General features: G+C 39.0%; 2 protein-coding genes across 6 annotated transcripts in view; one reads left to right on the forward strand and one right to left on the reverse strand.

The window, feature by feature from the left end:
• The first annotated feature begins 276 nt into the window (after positions 1-276).
• On the forward strand, positions 277-2,034 carry LOC134741878 (large ribosomal subunit protein eL39). The gene is made up of 3 exons (XM_063674771.1): positions 277-394; positions 490-593; positions 1,939-2,034. The coding sequence occupies exons 1-3, from the start codon at positions 392-394 to the stop codon at positions 1,985-1,987; spliced, it is 156 nt and encodes a 51-aa protein (XP_063530841.1). The 5' UTR covers positions 277-391; the 3' UTR covers positions 1,988-2,034.
• A 1,237-nt stretch (positions 2,035-3,271) lies between these two features.
• The window catches only part of LOC134741571 (bestrophin-2), a 43,882-nt gene continuing 22,457 nt past the window's right edge, over positions 3,272-24,696 (reverse strand). For 3 of the 5 annotated variants that reach the window (XM_063674403.1, XM_063674398.1, XM_063674400.1), the window contains 7 exons: positions 23,721-23,981; positions 20,189-20,429; positions 16,320-16,464; positions 13,801-13,889; positions 8,357-8,524; positions 6,946-7,091; positions 3,272-5,017 (listed from right to left, as the gene is read on the reverse strand). In XM_063674403.1, the coding sequence (XP_063530473.1) occupies positions 4,901-5,017; positions 6,946-7,091; positions 8,357-8,524; positions 13,801-13,889; positions 16,320-16,464; positions 20,189-20,429; positions 23,721-23,981 (1,167 nt within the window). In that variant the 3' untranslated portion in view covers positions 3,272-4,900. The remainder of the gene's footprint in view (positions 5,018-6,945; positions 7,092-8,356; positions 8,525-13,800; positions 13,890-16,319; positions 16,465-20,188; positions 20,430-23,720; positions 23,982-24,696) is intronic. The other 2 variants (XM_063674399.1, XM_063674401.1) reach the window with 2 other exon arrangements.

Raw genomic sequence — 24,696 nt, forward strand, 5'->3', positions numbered from 1 at the left:
ATCTCTTTTTCGCTCTAACTTATAGCTGCGTCCTTAACGCACGTACTGCGACAGTTTTAGTATGGTTTATGGTGGCTACAAATAACCCGAACAATCATTTTGTCGCATTGCGTATGTTCTGTCCCTCACGGACTCACGCGTAAAGCTTATCTATAGGATCCTACCATCTATGGCGGGGAATTAAAAAAATGTGAGACTGTGACAAGGACAAACAATATCAGCGCTTTCTCTGCTACTCAGTCAAATGGGGGAGGGGCCATTTCCTCTCTATATAATTGTACCTCTATGATATATACTCATTCATTCACTTCATTCTCGTTCATTAATTGCTATTGTTCGTTCACTACTTACTTCACTCATCCATTTTGTTTTGACAGCTGACGGCGTGAAAATGGTTTGTAGATTCATGAATAAAAATCCTAAAATATTGTGATAATCCAAGAGTTATGTTATATTATCTTTACTAATTCTAGTTCTTTGTTATTTCAGTCGGCTCACAAGACATTTATTATCAAGCGCAAGCTTGCGAAAAAGCTTAAACAAAACAGGCCTATTCCGCAATGGGTGAGAATGCGCACAGGAAACACTATTCGGTAAGTGGAATTGTTTGCTAAACTATACTGTAGTTATGCTTATCATTTACGATGTCGTTTTCAATTCGTTTATCATATTTTTACATTGAATGCCCGTCCCGTAATGTTTATTCTTTCTTTATCGATTGTATACGATGCCGGGTCTCCGTATATTGGAACTTCTCGGCTCTTGCTCTAGTATTTTGGTTCGTGTCCCAATTAAAAAATCTGTATCGCGCCCTCTTTAAGGTTCCTCAAATCCTGGAAACTGATCTTAAAAGTATTAAATTTTAATAGTATTAACTTATATATGATGCGTTATCCCTTAGTGGCAGGCTGCAGGGAAACTGGATTGTTAACTTTTAACAGGGTTGTTTTCATTATAGTATGAAATTACTCATAAAGCTGTAAGCTATCCACTAAACTTAGCTCTAAATACTGGCTTTCTTAATGATTATGCTAATTCCTTAGCTAAGAAAATGTATTTGTAAGTTATTTTTGCATTATTCTATAAAACACCCGATATTAGATATTTCAGACCTCTGGCTTCCTTTTTTGAACCATAGTCTAAAGACCCCTACATTAGTATGTTTTGAATAGACATTCAATGAAATTGTTCTTGATTCTCTGGTAAACAATATATCTACCGTAAGGTCAGGTGGGGTAAGAGGAACATAATTAGTTAAAAAATGTGACAGGGGGGAGGGGGGAGTCACAAACTTTATGACGTCACATTAACTTATTTAAATTATTTTATTCTCTGTACAGTCAAATAACAAGTTTTTGGAACGATAATAGTTTTTAATCGTTTAATTTTCTTTCCTAATCTGTTTTGGGTTATAAAATTACTAATATTTCTTTTGTCAAAAATATTTTGATAAAATATTAATTACTTAATTCGATTTGCCGATTTCATTGAAAAGGGGAGGGGGGTTTGCCAAGTGTGACAAGGAGAGTTCAAAAAACCTCGAAATTCGTGTGACGTAATTAATGGATCAACCCATTCATGTTTTACAAGATATTATTTTCTTAAATTTGTGCCCATCTTAGACCAATGCAGTATCTTATAGCTCCCTGGATCATGCCTGAAAGTACCTTGCTGACATGACCCTGGCCAGTACATTTTATTACAAAAATGTTGACGAAAATCTAAAACCTCAATGTTCATACCATTCAAAGAGTACTGGAAGCATTCTCAAAGCATGGCATGAAAAGATTATCTTATTGAACTTACCACTGTTTACTATGGCTGCCAACTCTGAAGGGACAATTTTTTTCTTAGACCACCTCTACTACAATCACATAGCTCTCTGGTATGACACTTTCGTACTTGAAACATATGTAACAAGCTTTTTGTCTTTGACAGGTACAATGCTAAGAGGCGTCACTGGAGGAGGACGAAGCTGAAGCTGTAAGCTTGTACCACCTGTAGCTGTTAAGCTGAATAAACTCTTATAAATCCGTTCATTGTTTGATTTACACACATTGAGTGTATTCCCATTTGTCTCCTCACGTGACCGCCGCCATGCCATACATGAGGTGGGACAAGAATGATTCATATGAATTCCCATCTGCTTGGTGGGGACAAACAGGAATACACCAAAGAATTGAGTTGTTAGAGGTGGAGTTGTGGATTTTCTAGTGCCCTAATCTAGGTTGGTAATTTCGAAGCTTTTTCACTTCTCATGCTCGTAAGCGGCATTAAGTTGCTTTTTATGCTCTAGTGCAGCGGTCGGTAACCTTTTAGCAGCCACGAAGTAGTTAACGAAGTTGAAGCGGGCCGAACTTTGTTAATATTTGTGACTATCAGACATTGTCGTTTGTCCATATTACATACAAAAAAGCCGGAGGCTCGCGGGCCGCCTGCTGCTGACCGCTGCTCTAGTGCATAAAGTAAAAGCATCTATTACGACCCTTACTGAGTGAATAGTGCCATGCAAACTACAGCTGAATGCCGGCACGCTCCCCTCCCAACGCTACTGTGTACTCATTTCTTTTCTCGAAATATTTGATATTTCTGTATATTTTCCTCGCAATCTAAGTGAAAGCAGAGTATATATATTCGAGCATAAATTCCCATTTTTCCTCGACCCACATAATGTAAACTGGGCTTATACATCTAGTATGGCTGTCGAACTCGGGGCACAATATTTCAGACTTTAAGGGACTAATAGACGGGCGTACCGAACCGCCATCTTGCTACGCGCCTCTTGCATCTTGCTTGCTGGCAGGGAGCTATTCCACAGCCGAAGCGTCCGCGGGAGGAAATTCCTCTTAAACCGAAGAGTACGCGACCATTTAGGTGTGAGGATGAACACCCTGCCGATGGCGAGCGGTGCGGTGATAGAAAGCGGCCGTTGGCAAAATGTCAAACAGTTTTTGTCTATCTTTGATTAATAAACAAAAGATACTCGTATAGCTCAATAAATATTAGTGGTTTAAAATAAGGGCCAAATATGAAAAATTAAACAGGTTGAAAAAATGGCACATTTAGACGTTAAAATACCTTTGTGTATGTTAGGACGTATTGATTTTATAAAAATAAGCATAGAAGAATTTTGAGATCTGTTTTTCGGACCTACATATACAGTGGCGCCAACTGGTGAGCACAAAATCGGTAGCCCTCATTATTTAATAAAGATAAATATAGTTTATGGCTGTGTAACCAAGCAGGTAGGTACAGAAATAAAATAATGAACTTCTGCCATTTTCTTTATTTAATAGGGTATTCACCTACTAGTCAAATCATTTTCTTTTTTAGAACTGTCAAAACGATTAATAATATGGAATTTATACATAGACATAGTATAGTAGTTAGACATGAAAGACATATTCATGTATTGACAGGTTAATGTATAGCAGCATAATCCTTTTTCTCTTTCACTTTTCACAATTTCGGTATTTCGCCATCGCCTCCTACCTATGCTGCCATAACCCGACCATAAAAAACCCGGTCGGTGATAATGACAAAGCATGGCACTATTTTCTCATTCCTCTTATAGGAATCGCAATAAGACTATCTTTCTCTATCAAAGAGTGTCAGGCCCTTGAATTCATATGAAACATCACACAATGACGTCACGGCCAACACCTACTTTTTAAGGCTGGCGTCCACTAGGCCCGCCGAATCGAATCGCAATAATACGCCTTCTATACATTTACTATGAAACTACGTCTATTAACGAAGAGCCGCGGCTCGTCGAATCGAATTTACCATTAATAGTAAATGTATAGACCGCGAATTATTGCGATTCGCCTCGGCGAGTCTAGTGGACGCCAGCCTTTATACTTCAGTCCCATTGATTACATTATTAAATATAAATTTTGTTTAAATAACTGCTTTCTATGTTTTTCTATTAATTATCTGGTGTTTTATTTCATGCATGGTGTAAAATAATTTATTTTAAATACAGTTGTAATACCCTATTTCAGATTGATTTATAAAAATTTCAGTCAAAATATAATTTACGTCTTATTTAGTATAGTATAGGTATATAAAGTGGCAACAAAAAATGTGATTTTAAGAACTCATTAGAAGATGGATTCATTGTAACGTCACCAACTTCGTTTCTCATTTGTAACAGATCGGTTTGGCGTTTTATAAAAACCAGCCAAGTGCAAGTCGGACTCGCGCACGAAGGGTTCCGTACCATTACGCAAAATAAATCATGTTTGTTGTATGGGAACCCCACTTAAATATTATTCATTCTGTTTTTAGTATTTGTTGTTATAGCGGCAACATAAATACATCATCTGTGAAAACTTCAACTGTCTAGCTATTACGGTTCCTGAGATACAGCCTGGTGGCAGACAGACAGACAGCGGAGTCTTAGTAATAGGGTCCTGTTTTTACCCTTTGGGTACGGAACCCTAAAAGTAGCTGTTTTGACTTGACAGGACACTAACATAGGTAATATAGGTAACCTCGCCTAAGGCGCACTACACACGGGTTAAAATTTTACAAATTCAGCACCAGAATCAAAGAGTAAAGTAAGTACTGACCAGAATCACTATGGTCACGAAACAAATTCAGATATGTCTATGGCACCTGTTGTTTTTTTTGTATGCAAAAATAAGAAATAGAGCTCGTGTGTGGTGCGCCTATTTTGTCTGGTAGCAAAGCACCTTAACAAGCGTGTTATACATTTAAAACTAGGTATTTATTCACGTTATAAAATAAGTTTCTCTTAATACAATATTTACATCAATCTGATTGACATGATTCCAAATAATACAAAATGGTCCGTAATTAAAAGTATCACAATAATAATACTGACATTGTGCGGAGATAAAAATCAATCCCACTGGAAAATAGAACTTTTGCTTTGTCAGGTAGTTTCCTCTTTGGAGTCTTTGATTTCTTGCTGGCTGTTTAGAGCCGCTTGTGCTGCCAATAGTTCGACGAGTAATATTTCGTTGTCTAGTATTTCTATACTACCAACTGGCTGAAAATAAACAACAGTCATTACAATACGAGTTTTGAATGATTCACGGTAAGTTTTACTAGACTTATATTGACCGGGATATAGACCGTGATTACCTTTTGTATTTAAATATTTATCAGTACGGTGTTTAGTCGCTTTTGGCGACATGTTTCGGATTCATTGGGAATCCTTCCTCGGGCACCACAAAACCGAGTGACGAGTGATGACCGAAAACCGGCGTGGGGGAAAACCGGGTGAGTAAAAACCGTACTGATAAATATTTTGAAATATGTCTCACGATAGTTTAAGTGCGACCTTTTGTATTGTTTATGACTTTTATGAGCACCCGGATATTTCGACGCAGTTACATGCATCTTGTTCACGGGTGACTACCACCCGTGCAGTCACCCGGTCAATATTAGTCTAAAGCCCCCTCCACACTCGTGCGAGAATCGCAGTGCGAAGCCGCGAACGCGAGTGTGGAGTCTAGTTCACTAATCAGCAAAATCGACTCCACACTCGCGTTCGCGGCTTCGCGCCGCATAGTCTGGAGCGAGCTTAACAGTCATTACAGTTATAGTTTGTTAAAGGACTGTCTTATTTCAAATATAGACAGAGAGAATCATATTATCTTTGTCTTACACTAGTACTAGCACCCAAAAGAAAGGGATGAGTATAATTTTCCTGGTTGTTACTGACTGACAAATTGGTTTGACCAACTATATTTAAATAGTAAATCGAATCGAGTGTAGATACAGTCTGCTTTTAAAGTTGCTGTACACTGGTGCATACATTAAAGTACTGTATTTAACCTTTTCGACGCCGTGTCAAACACAAAAGCAGTCATCCAGACGTCACGTTTTATATATATGCATGTAGGTCTATGTTGCTCGGTCTATGACCGATCGGTCTTTGGTGTTGAACCTACGGTGCGTATATATCGGCCGTTGGCGTCCAAAAGGTTAAGTTGCAGAGATAAAACTGTCTGCAGGGGGGGGTCCGTTATCTCTGCAGCTTACTGTACTTTGTCACAATAACGCACTTCTATACAATACGGCCTGGCAAGTCAGTCATGTGATAATTAATGTGTATTTGAAGCTGATCTTCCCTAATACTTCTAATAGCAAAGTTTAATATTATAATATAAAAAAAAAAAACGTATTTAAAATGTCTTTTCACCACACACACACACACACAGGTTCTGCTCTCTTGATTGCATCAACTTTCTCAGCAAAAACTGATGAGCAAGTTGCATTTTATGAGCGGGAAAAAAGTTTCCTTATGTTGACTGGTAGAATTGACTTTCAAATTGACGTTCATTTGGATTTGATTTTTTTCAAATTAGTATTTTCCACGCGTTGGTGGTTGGTTGGACCATGGTCAAGTATTTTTTTTTGCGTTTCACTCGGGAGCAAAATTTGTTTAAACCTCGTGCATTGAAACCCTCGCAACGCACCGTGAATCAATTTTGGAATCTTCCGCTTGCTCGGGCAACAAATCAATATTAGCACGAGCGGTTCAACAACAACTTTGCCCCCTTGTAAAACAAATAGGTACCTAACTATTAGGCCGCGGACTGGACAGATGAACACAATGTAAATATACAGGGTGGCAAAAAAATAAGTGCATCCCCGTTGCCGGGGAGGTTTTGGGATTATACTGAGCAGCTTTTACTGTAAGACCAACCACGAAATCGCGAAAAAAAATTTACCCTCCCATAGAAAATGGACCAGCCAAAATGTATAAACAGCCAAATTTTTTTTCTTTAGTTGTTGCTCAGTAAGTATAACCTCAAAGCCTCCCTTGCAACGGGAATGCACTTAGCAACCGTGTAGACTTGAATGAACCTGTTTTGGACGACACGCCGAGCCGCTAGCCGCGTTCGTCCAGTCCGCGGCCTTACGCTTTACGAAAGGTGCTATGAAGGATTCGTGTCGTGAACCACCAACCTGCTGCGCGCTGACGGAGCGCGCGAGCATCTTCTGCAGGTGCTTGTCGCGCCGCGCCGCCGAGCGCGCCGCGCGCAGCCGGTCGAACGAGTCGCTGTCGTCGCCGTCCTCCCCGTCCCCGTCCCCGTCCCCGTCCGTCTCGTCCACTGTAACCACATCGTCCATTGTAATCAAATCGAACTATCGTTTCAATATTTGGGATTTAAAATGGGGAAATGTCAACCTCGCCATTTTGCACTTCTGAGAGCCTACAAAAGGCTTACCCACGCTTCCGATCCGCTTTTATGCTATTGTTGTGAAATGAAATGAAATTGTTGGTATAGCAAAAAGCTGCTTCGAGGCTACCTTTAAACAATCTAGTTCCAAAAAGACTTTTGTTGTTCTGCTACACACGCGCTTGGCCACTTAAAAACCGCACCGCTGCACTGGCGGCGCTGAGCGAGGGCCCGATGTCGCTGTCGAGGCCGGGCCGACTGTACTGTACTGTAGTGCTGTATGAGCGAGTAGTTACGCAAGGTCTGGCTGCCGGCGGCGCTGAGCGAGGGCCCGACGTCGCTGTCGAGGCCGGGCCGGCTGTACTGTACTGTAGTGCTGTATGAGCGAGTAGTTACGCAAGGTCTGGCTGCCGGCGGCGCTGAGCGAGGGCCCGACGTCGCTGTCGAGGCCGGGCCGGCTGTACTGTACTGTAGTGCTGTATGAGCGAGTAGTTACGCAAGGTCTGGCTGCCGGCGGCGCTGAGCGAGGGCCCGACGTCGCTGTCGAGGCCGGGCCGACTGTACTGTACTGTAGTGCTGTATGAGCGAGTAGTTACGCAAGGTCTGGCTGCCGGCGGCGCTGAGCGAGGGCCCGATGTCGCTGTCGAGGCCGGGCCGACTGTACTGTACTGTAGTGCTGTATGAGCGAGTAGTTACGCAAGGTCTGGCTGCCGGCGGCGCTGAGCGAGGGCCCGACGTCGCTGTCGAGGCCGGGCCGACTGTACTGTACTGTAGTGCTGTATGAGCGAGTAGTTACGCAAGGTCTGGCTGCCGGCGGCGCTGAGCGAGGGCCCGACGTCGCTGTCGAGGCCGGGCCGGCTGTACTGTACTGTAGTGCTGTATGAGCGAGTAGTTACGCAAGGTCTGGCTGCCGGCGGCGCTGAGCGAGGGCCCGACGTCGCTGTCGAGGCCGGGCCGACTGTACTGTACTGTAGTGCTGTATGAGCGAGTAGTTACGCAAGGTCTGGCTGCCGGCGGCGCTGAGCGAGGGCCCGACGTCGCTGTCGAGGCCGGGCCGGCTGTACTGTACTGTAGTGCTGTATGAGCGAGTAGTTACGCAAGGTCTGGCTGCCGGCGGCGCTGAGCGAGGGCCCGACGTCGCTGTCGAGGCCGGGCCGGCTGTACTGTACTGTAGTGCTGTATGAGCGAGTAGTTACGCAAGGTCTGGCTGCCGGCGGCGCTGAGCGAGGGCCCGACGTCGCTGTCGAGGCGCGCGCGCGGCTCGGGCTCGCTGACGAAAGATGGCTGCGTGGACAGCGTGGCGGCCGGGCTCGCCGACGCCGGCGCCGCCCACTGCGTCGGCGCCGACGACGATAGCTGCCTGTCTGCAATTTTAATGTAGAATAGAATAGAATATATTTTTTTTTTGTAGCGTTGTTTTCCGAGAATCCAACTCGAATTAACCTTTAAATGCATGATTTTTCTTTTTTCTCGAAATTAATATATGTGTTACGTAACTGTTTACTGATTCTAGAAAAAATATAGAAAATATCGAAAAAATAATATTGGGTAATCAATATTTATGTAAATATACAATTATCGGTAAAATACATATGAAAAATCTTCTCAACAAGAAACAATTAAAAAGGTAATCACGGTCTATATCCCGATTCCCGGTCAATATAAGTCTAGTGAAAAATCTTACTATCTTTAATGATAAACTATTTGTGATATAGCTATACGAGTAGGTAATAAAGTATTAAAATATAAAATCATTACAAACCCCGAAAAAAACCCCTAAATTACATACTTATAGGTAGTTTGTCAAAGGACTGTCTCATTTGAAACATAGACAGAGAGAATTATATTATCTTTGTCTTACACTAGTACTAGCACCCAAAAGAAAAGGATGAGTATATAGTTTTTTTTTTTGTTCTTATTTACTGACACTTTGGTTTGGCCAACTATAAAAATCATCAGCTTTTGGCTTTTTCCGAATTTTTCACCATTTTAAAATTTTCCGAATGTAACTGTCTTAAATTAAAATACTTATTGCACAAATTTGAATTAAAAATCGGGGAACAGATTAGTTTTACTATCGAAATAATATACAGGATCAAATAGATTTTATCTAATAAAATTATATGTTTTTGTTGTGTAGTCTGCATCCCACACTATGCATTTAAGGGTTGAGGACCAGTAGGTTCGTGTTCTTCTCTCACTCTCACTGATAAGAGTGAACGAGATGGATGTGCGTGCTCGGGACCGCGGATATCATGTTTTCGTTTTTTTTTTGTGTGTTACATTATGACTTTCAATAATTATGTCAAGCAAAGGGACCCCGTTTTAATAATATCTCAATAATATCTTAATAATATATGGTCAAGAAAATCTTGTCTGTAGAAAAAGGCGCAAAATCAAATTTTCTATGGGACGATAACCCTTCGCGCCTACATTTTTTACATTTGCCGCCTTTTTCTATTGACAAAATTTGCTTGACCAATTATATAAGCGCTGGTGGCCTAGCGGTAAGGGCGGTGCGACTTTAATCCGGAGGTCGCGGGTTCAAACTCCGGCTCGTACCAATGAGCTTTTCGGAGGTTATGTACGAAATATCATTTTATATTTACCAGTCGCTTTTCGGTGAAGGAAAAACATCGTGAGGAAACCGAAACCCGATAACTAATCCCGATAAGGCCTAGTTTACCCTCTGGGTTGGAAGGTCAGATGGCAGTCGCTTTCGTAGAAACTAGCTCCTACGCTACGCCAATTCTCAGGCTCCCATGAGCCGTGGAAAAATGCCGGGACAACGAGAGGAAGATGATGTGTGTTTTGATAATAGAAAAACCGGCCAAGTGCGAGTCGGACTCGCGCACCGAGGGTTCCGTACTATTTAGTATTTGTTGTTATAGCGGCAACAGAGATACATCATCTGTGAAAATTTCAACTGTCTAGCTATCACGGTTCATGAGATACAGCCTGGTGACAGACGGACAGTGGAGTCTTAGTAATAGGGTCCCGTTTTTACCCTTTGGGTACGGAACCCTAAAAAAGTAATCGCTGAGTTCCCTCAAGCATTTTAAAAATAATTTTCATATTTTTAGTTTTTGGGCAAAATTTATTTGGATTTTTTATGTGCATTTTAGACCTATGTTCGGGTTTTTTTTTTCAAGACTTCAGCATTTATTCAGCAAATAGGCCACAAGGGCACTTTTACACGTCATCATTGAATTTACATACAAGGATACAAATTATAATAATACATAAACAATTATAATATACCTTTTTCTATCGAGAGAAAGTCAAAAACCGAGGTCCCTAGAGAAAGGCCTCAAGAATCAAGATTGCTAATTGAATTTTGGGCAAACCGTATTGTGATGTACAAAAACACTATGACTTTAATAACAAAACTCATGAAACATGTCGAGCGCTTTTCGACTTAAAATACGTGAGTGACCCGTTATTAATATATTTAATAAGCACTATGTACGTTTTTTTTTTATCGCGTATATATATATATATCTTTACTTGAAAATAATTGTAGTGTATAACTAGCCTTATGAACCGATTTTGCATGTACAACCAGCCTTAAAGTTTGTAGTCTATGATTGTTCATTATTTTAGTATGTGGGTATTTTTGCACTTTGTAATTTTTCCTCAGTCACCCGTTGACCACGAACGCTGTAAAGGGTTCGAAACGTCGGGATGTATTATAAATTCAACATACGCGATATAATCCGTTTTCATAGTTTTATTTTTGTTTTATTTCATAAGCACTATGACTTTTCAAAAACTCCGTTTTCTGAACTACTGCGAACTGAACCTTAAGCGTCAGTTATTGCACCAACCACAATTGACGGCAACAACACTCAATACTTTCTATAAGTACAATAAAATCTTACAAACGCTTAAAATGTAATAGACTGTTTAGTACCAAACTGTTTGTCATCGTTAAAGAGTTCGCTAAATATTATTGTATGGAAAGTTTCATAGTAAACCGCCGCAGCGCGCCGGGTGACGTTGATCAGTCTGTCAAGTGCGGATTAACACAGTTAAGACAATTAACAGACAGATCAACGTCAAGCAGCAGAGAACTATGAAACTTTCCATACAATAAAATTTATCGAACGCTAAAACTGTGACAGACGGTTTGGTGCAACCGACCCTCAGTCTTCGCTTTCGAAACTTAAACGGTATTTTGTTAAAAGTATAGGTATATGTGCATATTGTGACAAAATATGTCCCGAATTTTATTATTATAGTCAAATCAAGTCAAAAATTGGATTGGCAACCTTAACCCTGTTTTAATATTTATAATATAAGCAATTAAGCTATGGAAGCTGAAATATAATAAGCGAATCCCACACATAGTGTAATTACATGCACATAACAAAAGATAATAGAGTAGGTAGAACTCAAGGTTTCATATGAGTAACTATTAGATCTGATTTCATTGTTAGGCACTATGTAATGTACTCGGACGCGCATATGACGTGTGAACTCTTAAGGCGGTTCCCTGAGCCAGAAGGCGAAAAATCTCCTTATATGATCCTGTTTTTCTAAGAGGCGTTGATATTCGTAGACGTGGAAAAAATATATGTAGTTCTTGACTATATTATGTTTAATATCATAGCTTCCGATACACGAATTATGACACTTCGCTCGATACAATTAATTCCCAAAGTAACCTCTACCTCGGACTTTTAATCCAACTTTACTCGGTTATTTATTATGTGATACTATAAACAAAAAAAGAAGAAACAACAATCTTAACTTAAATAGTAATTTCATAGCTTCCGAATTTCGATATTGTAGGGTAACGTTTTTAAAATAAATAAAAATCGTCAAAATTCGATCAAAATTGACACTTGGCGCGCATGATCTTTCCCGTTCTTTCTTGCGAAATGTGACAGAGACAGCGGCAAACCGATGGAACGGCCTTAACATTTTAAACTTGGGTGTTGCTTTAAAATTAGCACTTCGTACCACCGGCAAGGGATCGTTCACTTCTAAGGTGTGTGTCAGTGACACATCTTTGTATCGGAATTATTTTCAGAACAATCTTGTTACCTAAAATAGGCATCGGAAACAACAGCCGGCAACCAATTAGTTTAGGTATTAGGTATTAGCAGGCAATAGTAATATCTAGACATCGGCAGCTCGTGGCATTTAGGTAGCACTAGTGATGAGACATCTCACATATATATTTCGGGGATCTCGGAAACGGCTCTAACGATTTTGACGAAATTTGCTATATGGGGGTTTTCGGGGGCGAAAAATCGATCTAGCTAGGTCTTATGTCTGGGAAAATGCGCAGCTCGGTCTCCCAGATATTATTACCCAACTGTGACATATTTCAACTTTTGATAATTACATAATTGACAAGAAACGTTTCTGACAGTAATGTTACCGAATAAATTACACTTAAATTTCATGTACAGTCGAGTTCATAAATATGTGTACATTTCTTCACCTTAATCTATTGCAATAAGGTGAAAAAATGTATACATATTTATGAACTCGAAATATTATTATTTATATTTATGAAATGTATACATATTTAGTATGTTGCCCTATGTGGAACTATGTTGCCGTGCCCTAACAGGGCGTCACATGAACAGCTTATATTTAAGAACACCTGTACCTGCTATGTGATATGCAATAAATGATTTCAATTTCAATTTCAAAAAAACTCGACTGTAACATCTCCGCTACTTCTGACGTCAAGTTGATTTTAGCAGATAGAAGACGTAGAGGAACTTGTAACAATTTAAAACAAATATTAATTGTATATCACGAATGTCATATATTAAATGATTGAATATAATTTTTCTAATTGGTTTCCTTTGTTAGACTTGTACCTTACTCGAACTTACTTGTAAAAACACGGTTACATCTTACATCACTAGTCTGTCACAATTGTTAATGTAATGTTAATTGACACGCTCTTATTCTCTTAACAATAAAGTCGCTTCAAGATCATTTTAGACCGCGGGCCAGGAACAGATTTCCATGACCAATTGCCTCCCGGGCGAAAACTCGTATAGTGGTTAACGGCTATGTATGATGAACCCTCGTGAACGTCAGCTGCCGCTCCGCTGGTGGGTTGAGGAATGGCAGCAAATGAAGTCTATAAAAACATTTTTGTCATCGCCTCCTGCTTGATACTTTGTCAGATGATAGTTTAGATGCTATTGTGAGTAAACAAAATCGTCAGCCGATTGTATCGCTGTGGAAAGACCGTCAGCTGGTCACATGAACATGTAAAAAAGAAAATTCTTTTGAGTCATCGGCGTCATCGCCTCCCGTTTGATACTTTGTCAGATGATAATTTAGATGCTATTGTTAATAAAACAAATCGTCAGCCGGTCGTATCGCGGTGGAAAGACCGTGTTACGCGTTTCGGTAGCTGCCATTCCTCAACCCACCAACAGAGCGGCAGCTGACGTTCACGAGGGTTCATCATACATAGCCGTTAACCGCTATACCAGTTTTAGCCCGGGAGGCGACGACTGGCGAATTTGCGCCTGGCTCGCGGTCCATTTTGAACACCTCGCCCGCTTAGGAACTTCTGCTGCTGACTGTATTATACAAAAGCCGTAAGGAGTCTGGTTCAAGGTGAAATTGACAGTGGGCTAGTGTTTAAGTGTAATTAACTTACTGATTTTAACGTAGGAGTTCCTGGAGGGGACATCAACCGGCTCGCTGGGGGGCGGCGGCCCCTGTGCGAACAGGCTCTGCGCAGTCGGTCTGAAATCAATTATGTTTACTTATAACTTTTGTACCTTAAAAGCTACGTTGTTACCCAGATTCGGGGCATTTTCAGTTCAATATTGTGATGAATTAATGTTGTCAAACGGTGGTCAATTTTGCAATTTGTCGTGGACGTGTACTTCGCGTCATGTTTTTACCGTCACGATTAAAAAGCAGGAGACCTAAATATTTAAATATTATATGAAATTATACCTAATGTACCTTTTGACACCACCGACCGCTATACACGACGATGCGTTATTATATAGTAGATGCGTAAATTTCAAAATTTACCTTCACGCATTCTAATAAGATGAAGTTGGGAGTTGTGTAAAAACTGGGCCGCCATTCTAGGATTACTTTGGCCATTATTGTAACAAGTTTGTTATCAATATTGTCTTCGTTTACCGCGATAGTTACTCATGAAATAAAACTATGAAAACGGATTATATCCCGTATATTGAATTTATAATACATCCCGACGTTTTTATCGCGTATTAAATATCTTTACTTAAAAAAAATTGTATTGTATAACCGACCTTATGAACCGATTTTGCATGTACAACCAGCTTTAAAGTTTATAGTCTATGATGGTTAATTTTTTTAGTATGTGGGTATTATTGCACTTTGTAGTTTTTCCTCAGTCACCCGTTGACCACGAACGCTGTAAAGGGTTCGAAACGTCGGGATGTATTATAAATTCAATATACGCAATATAATCCGTTTTCATAGTTTTATTTCATAAGTTTGTTATTGTTTTATTGAAAAGAAAAATACTATACAACAAAGGGTTCGTTAATTTTGATATTATGGACTGCTTAGACTGTATAGTGTCTAGGTAGTTATAGCTACTAATAAGCGGCAGTTAAAGAATCTCGCGTGTCTAGCCTCGTTTATTTACTGTTTTCAAGGTTACTGAACAGTTGGGTCCTGCACGCTCAGTTCAGCACTCGGGCCGCAGATGTTTTTTATAGGTAATAACTTAACCTTTTGTGCGATAAATTCAGGCCATGCCACCTGACTGACATCTTACTAACGACAATTTTGGCAGTGTAATAAAGAAGCGTGTAGGTAGGTTTTATCGAGTGAATTAGCAGCGTACAATCAACATGACAAGATAAAAAATATTGTCACGGGCCTTTCCTCGTGTCTTCGTTTGTCTGCTCATGCTATATTCGAGTGGCAGAAACGGACATACTCTGATTGAAATTTTCCCAAGCCCCGGATATTGAGAAAAGAAGTGACAAGACACAAAACGTCATACAATCGGAAGCGTAAACTAATTGATTAGTCGGAACACTAATCAGTGCTTGGTTCCATTGTTGCGATGTACAAAACGCTGTTAAAACAAATAATGTGCTAGCCATGCATCACAGTTACGGACATGCCCGCTCCACGGCTATTATCATTTTAATACTACAGATATTTTCCTAGAATTAGCTGTATAAAGTAAAACTATATTAACAGGAACTTAGAACGCATGTGGGTTGACACTTGACAGAGTAGTTGATATAAATCTACGGTTGTTTTATCTAGATTTTGGCAAATGTCGGTAAAGATAGCGTTATTTGATGTACCGGTTATTTAAGTTCTCCTAATAAAGATAAAAAGCGATGTCGCTCAGTCTCAAACTTTATTTCACACAAAATTTAACTAAAACTTCACTTCACAATCTTCAGATATTTTAGCTAGATATATGTAGGTACATCATGCAATAGCAATAAAATACCAGGGTGCGTAGACAAGATGCCAATAGTTCACGCTCCGTAACGTGGCGTAGTTATGTCTCTCTATCACTCTTTTATTAGTGCGACGGAGACAGTTGACGTTTCGTTCGCTACGGACCGGATTGTGATCTTGTCTACGCACCCAGAGATCTAAATATTTAGGTAAGTGGTAAGTGCCTACATTGAAATATAATTCAACAGCAATTATTTGGTTAAAACGACAAGAATCACAAGTATTTTGATCCGATATCATTTATGTATAAGAAAGCATACATATTCACTTTAAAGCCAATTTAATCACTATTTATATGACGCATTCGACGTGCATAGAGTGGAGTGACACAGTTATGAGCTGTAAAATGCCGATGAATCAGTCGCTTCCTCTTACGGAACCGACATAAAACAATAATAGATAACGTGTAATTTATGGTTAGATTGCACAAAATTGAAAGATAATATGTATTAAATTCATATTTTATTATTTAGTGCAGCGCACAAAGGTTGAGTCTCAATAGAAACTAAGAAATAAGGATAATAAAGTACAAATTTGTAATTAACATAGGTAAGTACCTGTTGAAGCAAACAATAACAAGGAAAAAAAGGCGAGCATGAGATGTGATTAATTTAATCGGCATGGTGCATGGTGATTGATTGAGTGGACATTCTGTGGTCGTTTGGCCATGCTGGTGATGGTGGGTACCTGTTCTCTGGTCGTTTAGCCATGCTGGTGATGGTGGCCTGCTCGTCCACCTCCTCGATGACCTCGTTGGCGATCTTCGTGCTGCCGCCGCCCGGCGCCGGCTTGTTCAGCGTGGGGTTGCTGGCTGATATCGTGAACCGTCCCACTGTTTAACAATAAGATAAAATAAAAAAAGATAAGACTGTTCAACAATAATATGCATATACGAGGGGAGGTTCAAACATTCGCGGAATGAAGTATATGCAAATGAAATAAAACAATAGAAGTATTTTTCTTTTTCAATATATTTATTTACTCTTGAGTTTAATGCATTTTTCAGATCAACTATAATTAATTTATGTAGACCAAAAAAAATATCTTTGCCCTCAAAATGAGCCGAAATAGCCTGCTTTACTTCTTCGTCACAATTTTTTTTCCTCGTAGTTATTTTTAGGGTTCCGTAGTCAACTAGGAAGCCTTTATAGTTTCGCCATGTCCATCTGTATCTGTCTGTCTGTCTGTCCGAGGCTTTGCTCCGTGGTACGACATTTATATACCTATTTTTTTTTCTAAAGAGTTCTCATATCAGATAAGCAAAGAGGTTTTGTACCATTTTACCTCCTACTTCATTCATTCCGCGAATATTTGTACCTCCCCTCGTAGATTAGGCGAGTAGAAGTCCAGACAAGCTAAAAAATAAACGATTTTGCATCCTCAATTTAAATAGTCCTGAATCATAATCTTACGCTTTTACGAACGTAGAAATATAAAACTGATTATTCTAACTGAATTTTAAATTTGCAAACAATGTAATATTTTTTCTCCCTAGTACCGTATATACAGACTCGTCTACGCAATTTTATGTTACACAAATTACACATACATTAAAAAATGTCGTTGTTTATTATGCTCTACATAAATCTTTCAATAAATAAAACGTTTTATTCAAGCAGCGTAACATCGATGGCGCACTTAATATGTTATTAGCAAAATGACACCTACACGCATGGGCGCATGGGTGATGTCAATGATCTCAACGCTTATGTAATACGTGAGACAACTTCAACGACTATTCATCAGTTCATTTTCTGTGGGGTCTGTCAAGAAATATGTGGAATCCTAAAGAGCTTCGACAATTATTTTCTATTTTAGTGTGTTGTCGACACCGAACCCTATGCACTTATGTAATAAATACTCTAATAATATGAGCCATACATACATACAGCGGCGGTATCACGGTCGCATTTTTATCACTTGTCATGTAATGCGTCTCTTTCGCACTTACATACTTGTCAGAACGTGACAGGCATGATGAGAGATGATAAAAACAGGACACAAAAACAGGACAGGTTTGCCATTGAGAAATAAGTAAGTAATTACTCGGTGCTCCCTTTGGATTGTGTGAGACAGTATGGGGAAATCCAAAACGATTGAAGATAGAGGAAAACTGTCTTGTCCAATACCAATTGTCGTTTTTAAGTTAATAACGAAAAATCGTGCCTTGACCCAATAGGACATAGGTCCAGTACCTCAGGGATCGAATGTAGGAAATAACATATTCCTTATTTTAATGAACTACCTTCCCTTTGAATCACCGATTGTGGATTTTGTAATGTACGCAGATGACCTTTGCGCCATAGTTAATGCAGACAGTGGGGACCAATTAATAAAAAAAATGTTCAGTATGTGATCTCACGCCTCTCCGAATGGTTCACAGCAAACGGAATGATTTTAAATCTTCAAAAAACATGTGTTACGGAATTCAACTTGATTGACGCTGTTGTCAACGCAAACTCGGTACTTATACAAAATACTTCTGTTTCGTTTGTTACGCATGCTATTACATTTCTAGGTTTTACTCTGGATTCTTGTTTGCGATGGCAGGAACATATACTGTCCGCGCGCCAATTTCGTGCATTCGGAGGTCGAGGACGTGGGAGGGTGTGCGCCGCGCCCGTACGTACAAAATTACACTACTTTGTCATGACGCCCAACATTCCTCAGCCGTGCACGGAAATCGCGCGCGGACAGTAGATAGGTATGCAGTAAACTGAACTCTGCTTACTACATAATATCTCGCCTTATGCCTATCCTGTCTAAAGCCGCCTCCAGACTATGTGCGTGAAACGCGGCGCGACTTCGCGGAGAGAACATGTCGCGACGTTGACGTATGACTCCACACTCGCAAACTTCACGGCGATTTCGCAGTTTGGTTCGCGCCAAAATGGCGGAAAAGCATCAGCTGATTGAGTGATCTATGCCATCATACGTGATTTAGCTATTTTTCCATTATGTTTTGTTGTAAAACCGTAAAATATAGCCACTTTATATAATATAATTATTATTTATCTTGCCACAATATATATGAGTCAAAATATGCTTAATACTAATAAATTAATGTGAATATGAATATATTTCATATATTGCCAACCTTTTTGATTTGACTTACATAAATAATAACTATTAAAATTTATACCGAGATCAAGTCTCAAGTCAATTCATTGAATTACAAATATTAATCAGAAAAACATTTATTCCTTTATTTGTAATCCCAATACACATTGTACAATGATTTTATATAACTTTTATATATTACTGGTACTAGTTGCATATGCCAGTAATGTTGTGTGTTATTGTATAACGGTATAGTTATTTTACACTACTCCAATATTATTTAATACAAGTGTAAACCAAATTGTAGGCGTGTAATTTTAAAAATTAGTATGTAATCAAAATTAACACCTACCTGAGGTTTCTCTCAATGTTCTTACTACTTCAGTTATATTAAAGGTCATCACTTCATCAGCCTCTAGAAATACAATACACCATTATAGTGGCTTGGCGGAACAGGCTTTAGGTAACTTTTCGCTCATGTCGTCGCAAACATGGACTTATTTGGTATCAGTGCATTCAGTGTGATGTCCTGAACACAAATATATGAGATGACAAGCGCGAAAGTGGTGGGGGTAGTTGCTGTGACGTCAGAAAAATCGGCAGTACAAAGTTTTTTAATCATACCATGCGGGGTATCAAATAAAAGGGCTTTGTGAGTAGATCACAAATATATAACATACTGTAACATTTTCACTACTTCGTCTAACAAATTATTAGAAAACGTTCAAAAATTTCACAATCCAGTTGACTTTGAAAGTTTGAACTGCTCTAAATTGAAAATGACTGAATGGATCATTCCAAAATTCACAGTATGTATGTATGCATGTACAAAGTGACTGTGAATATCCTCTATACAATAATGTTAAAAAATAATTAACCAGATATAACCAAAAATAAGAATAAGTTGAAAAAAAGTATAATTTTCTGTTACATTAAACAGCAACTATTATTAAAACAAACAAAAAACCAGACTGTTTACATATATTTTTGAAATAGTCTTTTCACTTGCTTTCATTTGGTACCCATATTGCTATAGTAAAAAAAAAACAACTCTTCGATGGTGATAATGGGACAGACATTTGACAATGTTGAAGATCTGTTGCGTTCACCACAATCTTCAACATCTTCTTCGTTCTGCCACTCAGCACCATCGATTTCTCTAAGTATGCAGAGAACTTCTGGGGTGTCTCTAATTGAGTAAGTAATATTTGTTGTTTTTGGCTTTTCCGCTTTAAAAATATTACACGTGATAGCTTCTCTGATCTAATGCTCCTTTACGTACTTAGCGTTACTTAGCGTTACTAGTTTCGGTGTAGCAAGAGGAAACGGAAACCGCAGTTAAAATTATTTTCCTAATATAGCGTGTCCTCAGGAGCTGTCTGGCGTTTTTATCTCTGTCGTACATGCAAAACTAACTAAGCTGACATGTCGCGCGAGTGACTAAAAATACGTGAGTGAAACCGCTAAGTTAGTAAAGCTGACTTCGTCAAACTCACCTCCGTCGATCTGCACTTGGTTCGGTACGGGCGTCTGTCGCTGCTCCTCCTTCGAGAAAAGTCGCTTCAGCATGGAGGTGACCGAGTTGGTCCGCGTGATGGGGGTCTGCTGCAGCGACGCCATGGAATTGCTGGAGCCCAGCCCCATCGAGTTCCTGTCCTCCTTCTTCCCGCGCTTGCTACCCCGGGACCCGACCATGAAGTGGATACCCGAGTGGGCATCGTCGTTCATTTGAAGTTGCTGTAGGAACGGTCAGGGCAACGATCAATGTTGGTCAACTTTTAATACGATCGCTGATCAATGTTGGTCAACTTTTAATACGATCGCTGAATGAAATATAGATACGTAATACGTAAATGAAAGAAACATTTCAATGTAAAATGTGATTTAACTTAAAAAAAATACACATTTATTAAAATGATTAGAAAAGAAGGAAACAGAACAAATAGTTTGCAGAAATTAATTGACAGGATTTCAGTGCATTGTACAAAACAAAAGAAATACTGAGTTTAATTAACAGCGTAAATTGGCATTTTATAATCTAAGAATTCTAAGACATAAAAACAATCAACAGATAGTTGCGATTGCTCGTTTTAGCTTTAAAATAAAAAAAGCGCATTAAAATGCTCATTGACTGATTTAAGCGAAGTAACATTACATTTCTTATGGTTTTAACTTTTATAACCCAAGATAACCTTATTAAGAGTGACACGTGTTAAACACTTCCCATTTTTTTTTCGTATGTAAGTAACGGTTTTAAATGCATATCATTATAGCAATCATGCTGTGTCGTATGTCGTATTATACTATCCGTCAACCAAACTGACGACCGAGGTCCTATCACTATCTCTCTCACTCTTGCCATGATCACGTAAGCATGAATGAGAAGTTTTACGACCCCGGTCGTCAGTTTGGTTGGGGGATACTATAACAAATGTTTACTCTATGAGTCTATGATAACCATACTTAGTTAGTCAAAGTTACCCAAATAAAAACCAACAGTAAACAATTTATACGTAGAATGGTTTATTATGTTAGTTACATGTTACATGTCTAAATATGTGTAACAGGAAAGTTAAAAATAAATGTTAGAATACAACAGATTTTTGTTAGTAAGGGCTTGTGCACAAATCACGCGAGGTTTCGGTTAGGTTCCTTTTTGATCCCCCCCCCCCCTCCCCTTGGTGATATTTGGTGAGGTTCTTGGCTACCCCCCCCCCCCTCCACAACCTCACGTGTATTTTTTAAAGATAAATAGTATTGTATGTGTTTTTTTTTGTAAAAATTGTTTATTTTTCTATTTTCGTAATAATGTTACTCATGTGGTAAATATATATGTTTTAATACAGTTGCTCAAAAAGTGCTACTTTACGTAGCTGTTTAGCGTGCGGAAAGTTGGTTTTCGCGAACTAGTGCTTTTAACTTTTCCAATCAATTTATTCTTGTTCCAATTCATGACTACTTATTGATGAGTGTTAGTATTACTTTCCTTTAAACGTCGTAATCAACATAAAAACCTACTGTTAAAGTAAGAATACGAAAAATATACATATTTCATATTTTATTACTTACCTCTTCATCATTATAACACGTCTATTTTTTTATATATTGAATATTGAAAAACCGTTCTTAATAAGTTGTCTGAATAGAACGGAACGCCTGTCAAAGAAGAGGCGTTTTTTCTTTCTGCTTTAAGTTTCCAAAGGCAACATTCGATATTGTTTTTATAAATGTACGATACACAAATAATCGTAATTAACGATATTTGGGTAATAATAGTACAATGTTTTATATTTACAATTGTTTCTGTCTTATAGAACATGCATTTAAAAAAAAACCATTGAAGTGGGTTCAATAATAATAACACCCAGCTAAAAAAACACCTCTTCATAATGTCAATGTCAATGATGTCACAGAATTAATAATATAAAAGTTTCGAATTCCTTACTTGTTGTTTTTCTTATTTTTTCGCAACTGTATTAAAAAACGTTGTTCGATACACGTGCGGAAAAAGATATCTCGGTACTCGTGAAGTAATGACATACTTTCCGCACCAGCATCGAAATGTACTATTTCCTTACTTTCGTTCGCTGTAGAAAAATACACGTTAGGTCTCCTTTATACCCCTCCCCCCTCCCCCAACGTGATCTGTCGTGATTTTTTCGTGACCCCCGCTCCCCTCCTATCGAACCTCGCGTGATTTGTGCACAAGCCCTAAGTACATGGATTATTGTAATGTAATGCCATTGTATACTACAGTAATGAAATGAATGAGACATAAGGAGGAAAATTGTTACTAAAAATAGAAATAAAAACGCGTGTAGACAATAAATTGAAAAGAAAACCCGTTTTATATATAATACACGCCTGAGATTTCGCTTATGATACAGACTAGGTACGATTCACGTATAGGATTACATTAGGTATATGTATACCTAATGTAATTGGAGTTAAAATGTTTTAAGTATAACGTTACGTTATATACCTACTTTTACTTTTGTAACGTAAAATAACGTAGTAATTCCACAACAATAACATTCCATCTAATGGAACTTCTCATGCCACTCTTCCGACTAAATATCGAATAACGCGTTGTTAAATATTATTACCGTAACTCCGGGTTTCTCAAACGTAAAAGCCCTAAGAGCTATTTATAACCCCACGTACCTTTATCTGTTACATTTCGTACACGAGTGCCAACCTTGTTCTAAAGAAAAATATTTTTAACTTCACGTTTTCTGTCTTTATAATAACTGGCAATTACGAACCCCTGGCATTTCTTGTACCTACCTACCCCACTGTAGCTGATTTCGACCCAGAAAATAAATAAATTAAAATGGCACATTTAGATCTCGAAATGTCGTAAGATGCAAATGTTACATCTGAGACAACCCGGGACAGAGCGTCCTGGCGAAGACGTATTGCTTATAATAAATAAATATTATAGGACATTCTTACACAAATTGACTAAGTCCCACGGTAAGCCCAAGGAGGCTTGTGTTGTGGGTACTCAGACAACGATATATAAAATATATAAATACTTAAATACATAGAAAACACCCATAACTCGAGAACAAATATCTGTGCTCATCACACAAATAAATGCCCTTACCGGGATTCGAACCCAGGACCATCGGCTTCACAGGCAGGGTCACTACCCACTAGGCCAGACTAGTCGTCCACCAGTGGCTTGTATTAGGTTTCTTTACTTTAGTTGATATTTTTGTTGCAAGAACTATTACTAGAACCTCATAACTGTAAACTAATAAACGCCATTACGGAAGTAGAAGTAAGAAAGTAAGAAGTAATAAGGAATCATACCATACAAATTATAACCACAATAAATCGCCATTTACCATAAATCGACGACATTATAATTGTCCTCGAGCACCTCATACCTATAGCCCGTTAGTGACAAATAAGGAAAATAAACTAAACAATTAAATGTTTGGCACCCCGTTACACCGACACACCGCCAAGCTCCACGTACAGCCCGAACGTGCAGCATGCTTTAAAAAAGACGCGTCTAACCTCGGGCGGGGCGAACTTGTAACTCACGGTGTGCGAGGGGACCATCTCGTCCATCTTGACGGCGGAGGGCGCGATGGTGACCATGCTGCGCTGGCGCGGCGGCACGGCCACGCGCGCCGTGGATGGCTCGGGATGCTCCTCGCGAACGTTCTCCGTGGCCAGCGTGTACGGCAGCTCGGACGGGAACACCTCGTCCCAATACTGGTCCTTGATCAGCTCCGGGTGCTCGTGGTGCATTTCGTCCACAATCATGTATGAAACCTAAAAGCCATTCGACGATAGCGTCATTAATGAGCTAACCTAACCTAACCTAACTAAGAAGATATTATATTATAATACTAGGTACTGGCGTTGCCTTTCTGCATTTGAAAGAGCGCTTGAGGCCTACTTGCGGAATTATTGTTTATTGTTTGTTATTCAAAAAACATTGTAAATACAGCGTTCGCCAATGCATTATAATCTTAATACCACATTACAATTCGTGCTTAATACTAACCAATATTACCCAAATATTAACCAGAGAAAAATTTGAATTTCGAATTTTAACACATTGAAATACTCGTAGCCTATAGTATTTTTCAAACTGGAAGAGTACGATGATAGATGTCAATTCAATGCAATTTTGCGACATTTGGCATTTTAAGCTTATAAATTATATGGAGATGACATCTATCATCGTTAAGCCTGACCGGTAATATGTGATCACGCGCCGTATTGCGGAATATCATTGTAACGAAATTTTTTATACTAAACTGAACTGTCACCATATACATGAGAATAACAGCGCCTTCTTGACATTGATCATATATTTCTGGTCGGGCTTTACCCTTCCAGTTTGAAAAATACTATAGATATATATTTTTATATTATATATGTATATATAATCAAATCGTCCGTCAAATCTGCCTTGCTGTCAAGCCTGGCGTGCAGAACTCACAATGTATGGAGGTGGACAAATGGAATAAACTGATTAAAT

Source organism: Cydia strobilella, chromosome 5 (genome assembly GCF_947568885.1).
Source record: "Cydia strobilella chromosome 5, ilCydStro3.1, whole genome shotgun sequence".
Taxonomy (NCBI): domain Eukaryota; kingdom Metazoa; phylum Arthropoda; class Insecta; order Lepidoptera; family Tortricidae; genus Cydia; species Cydia strobilella.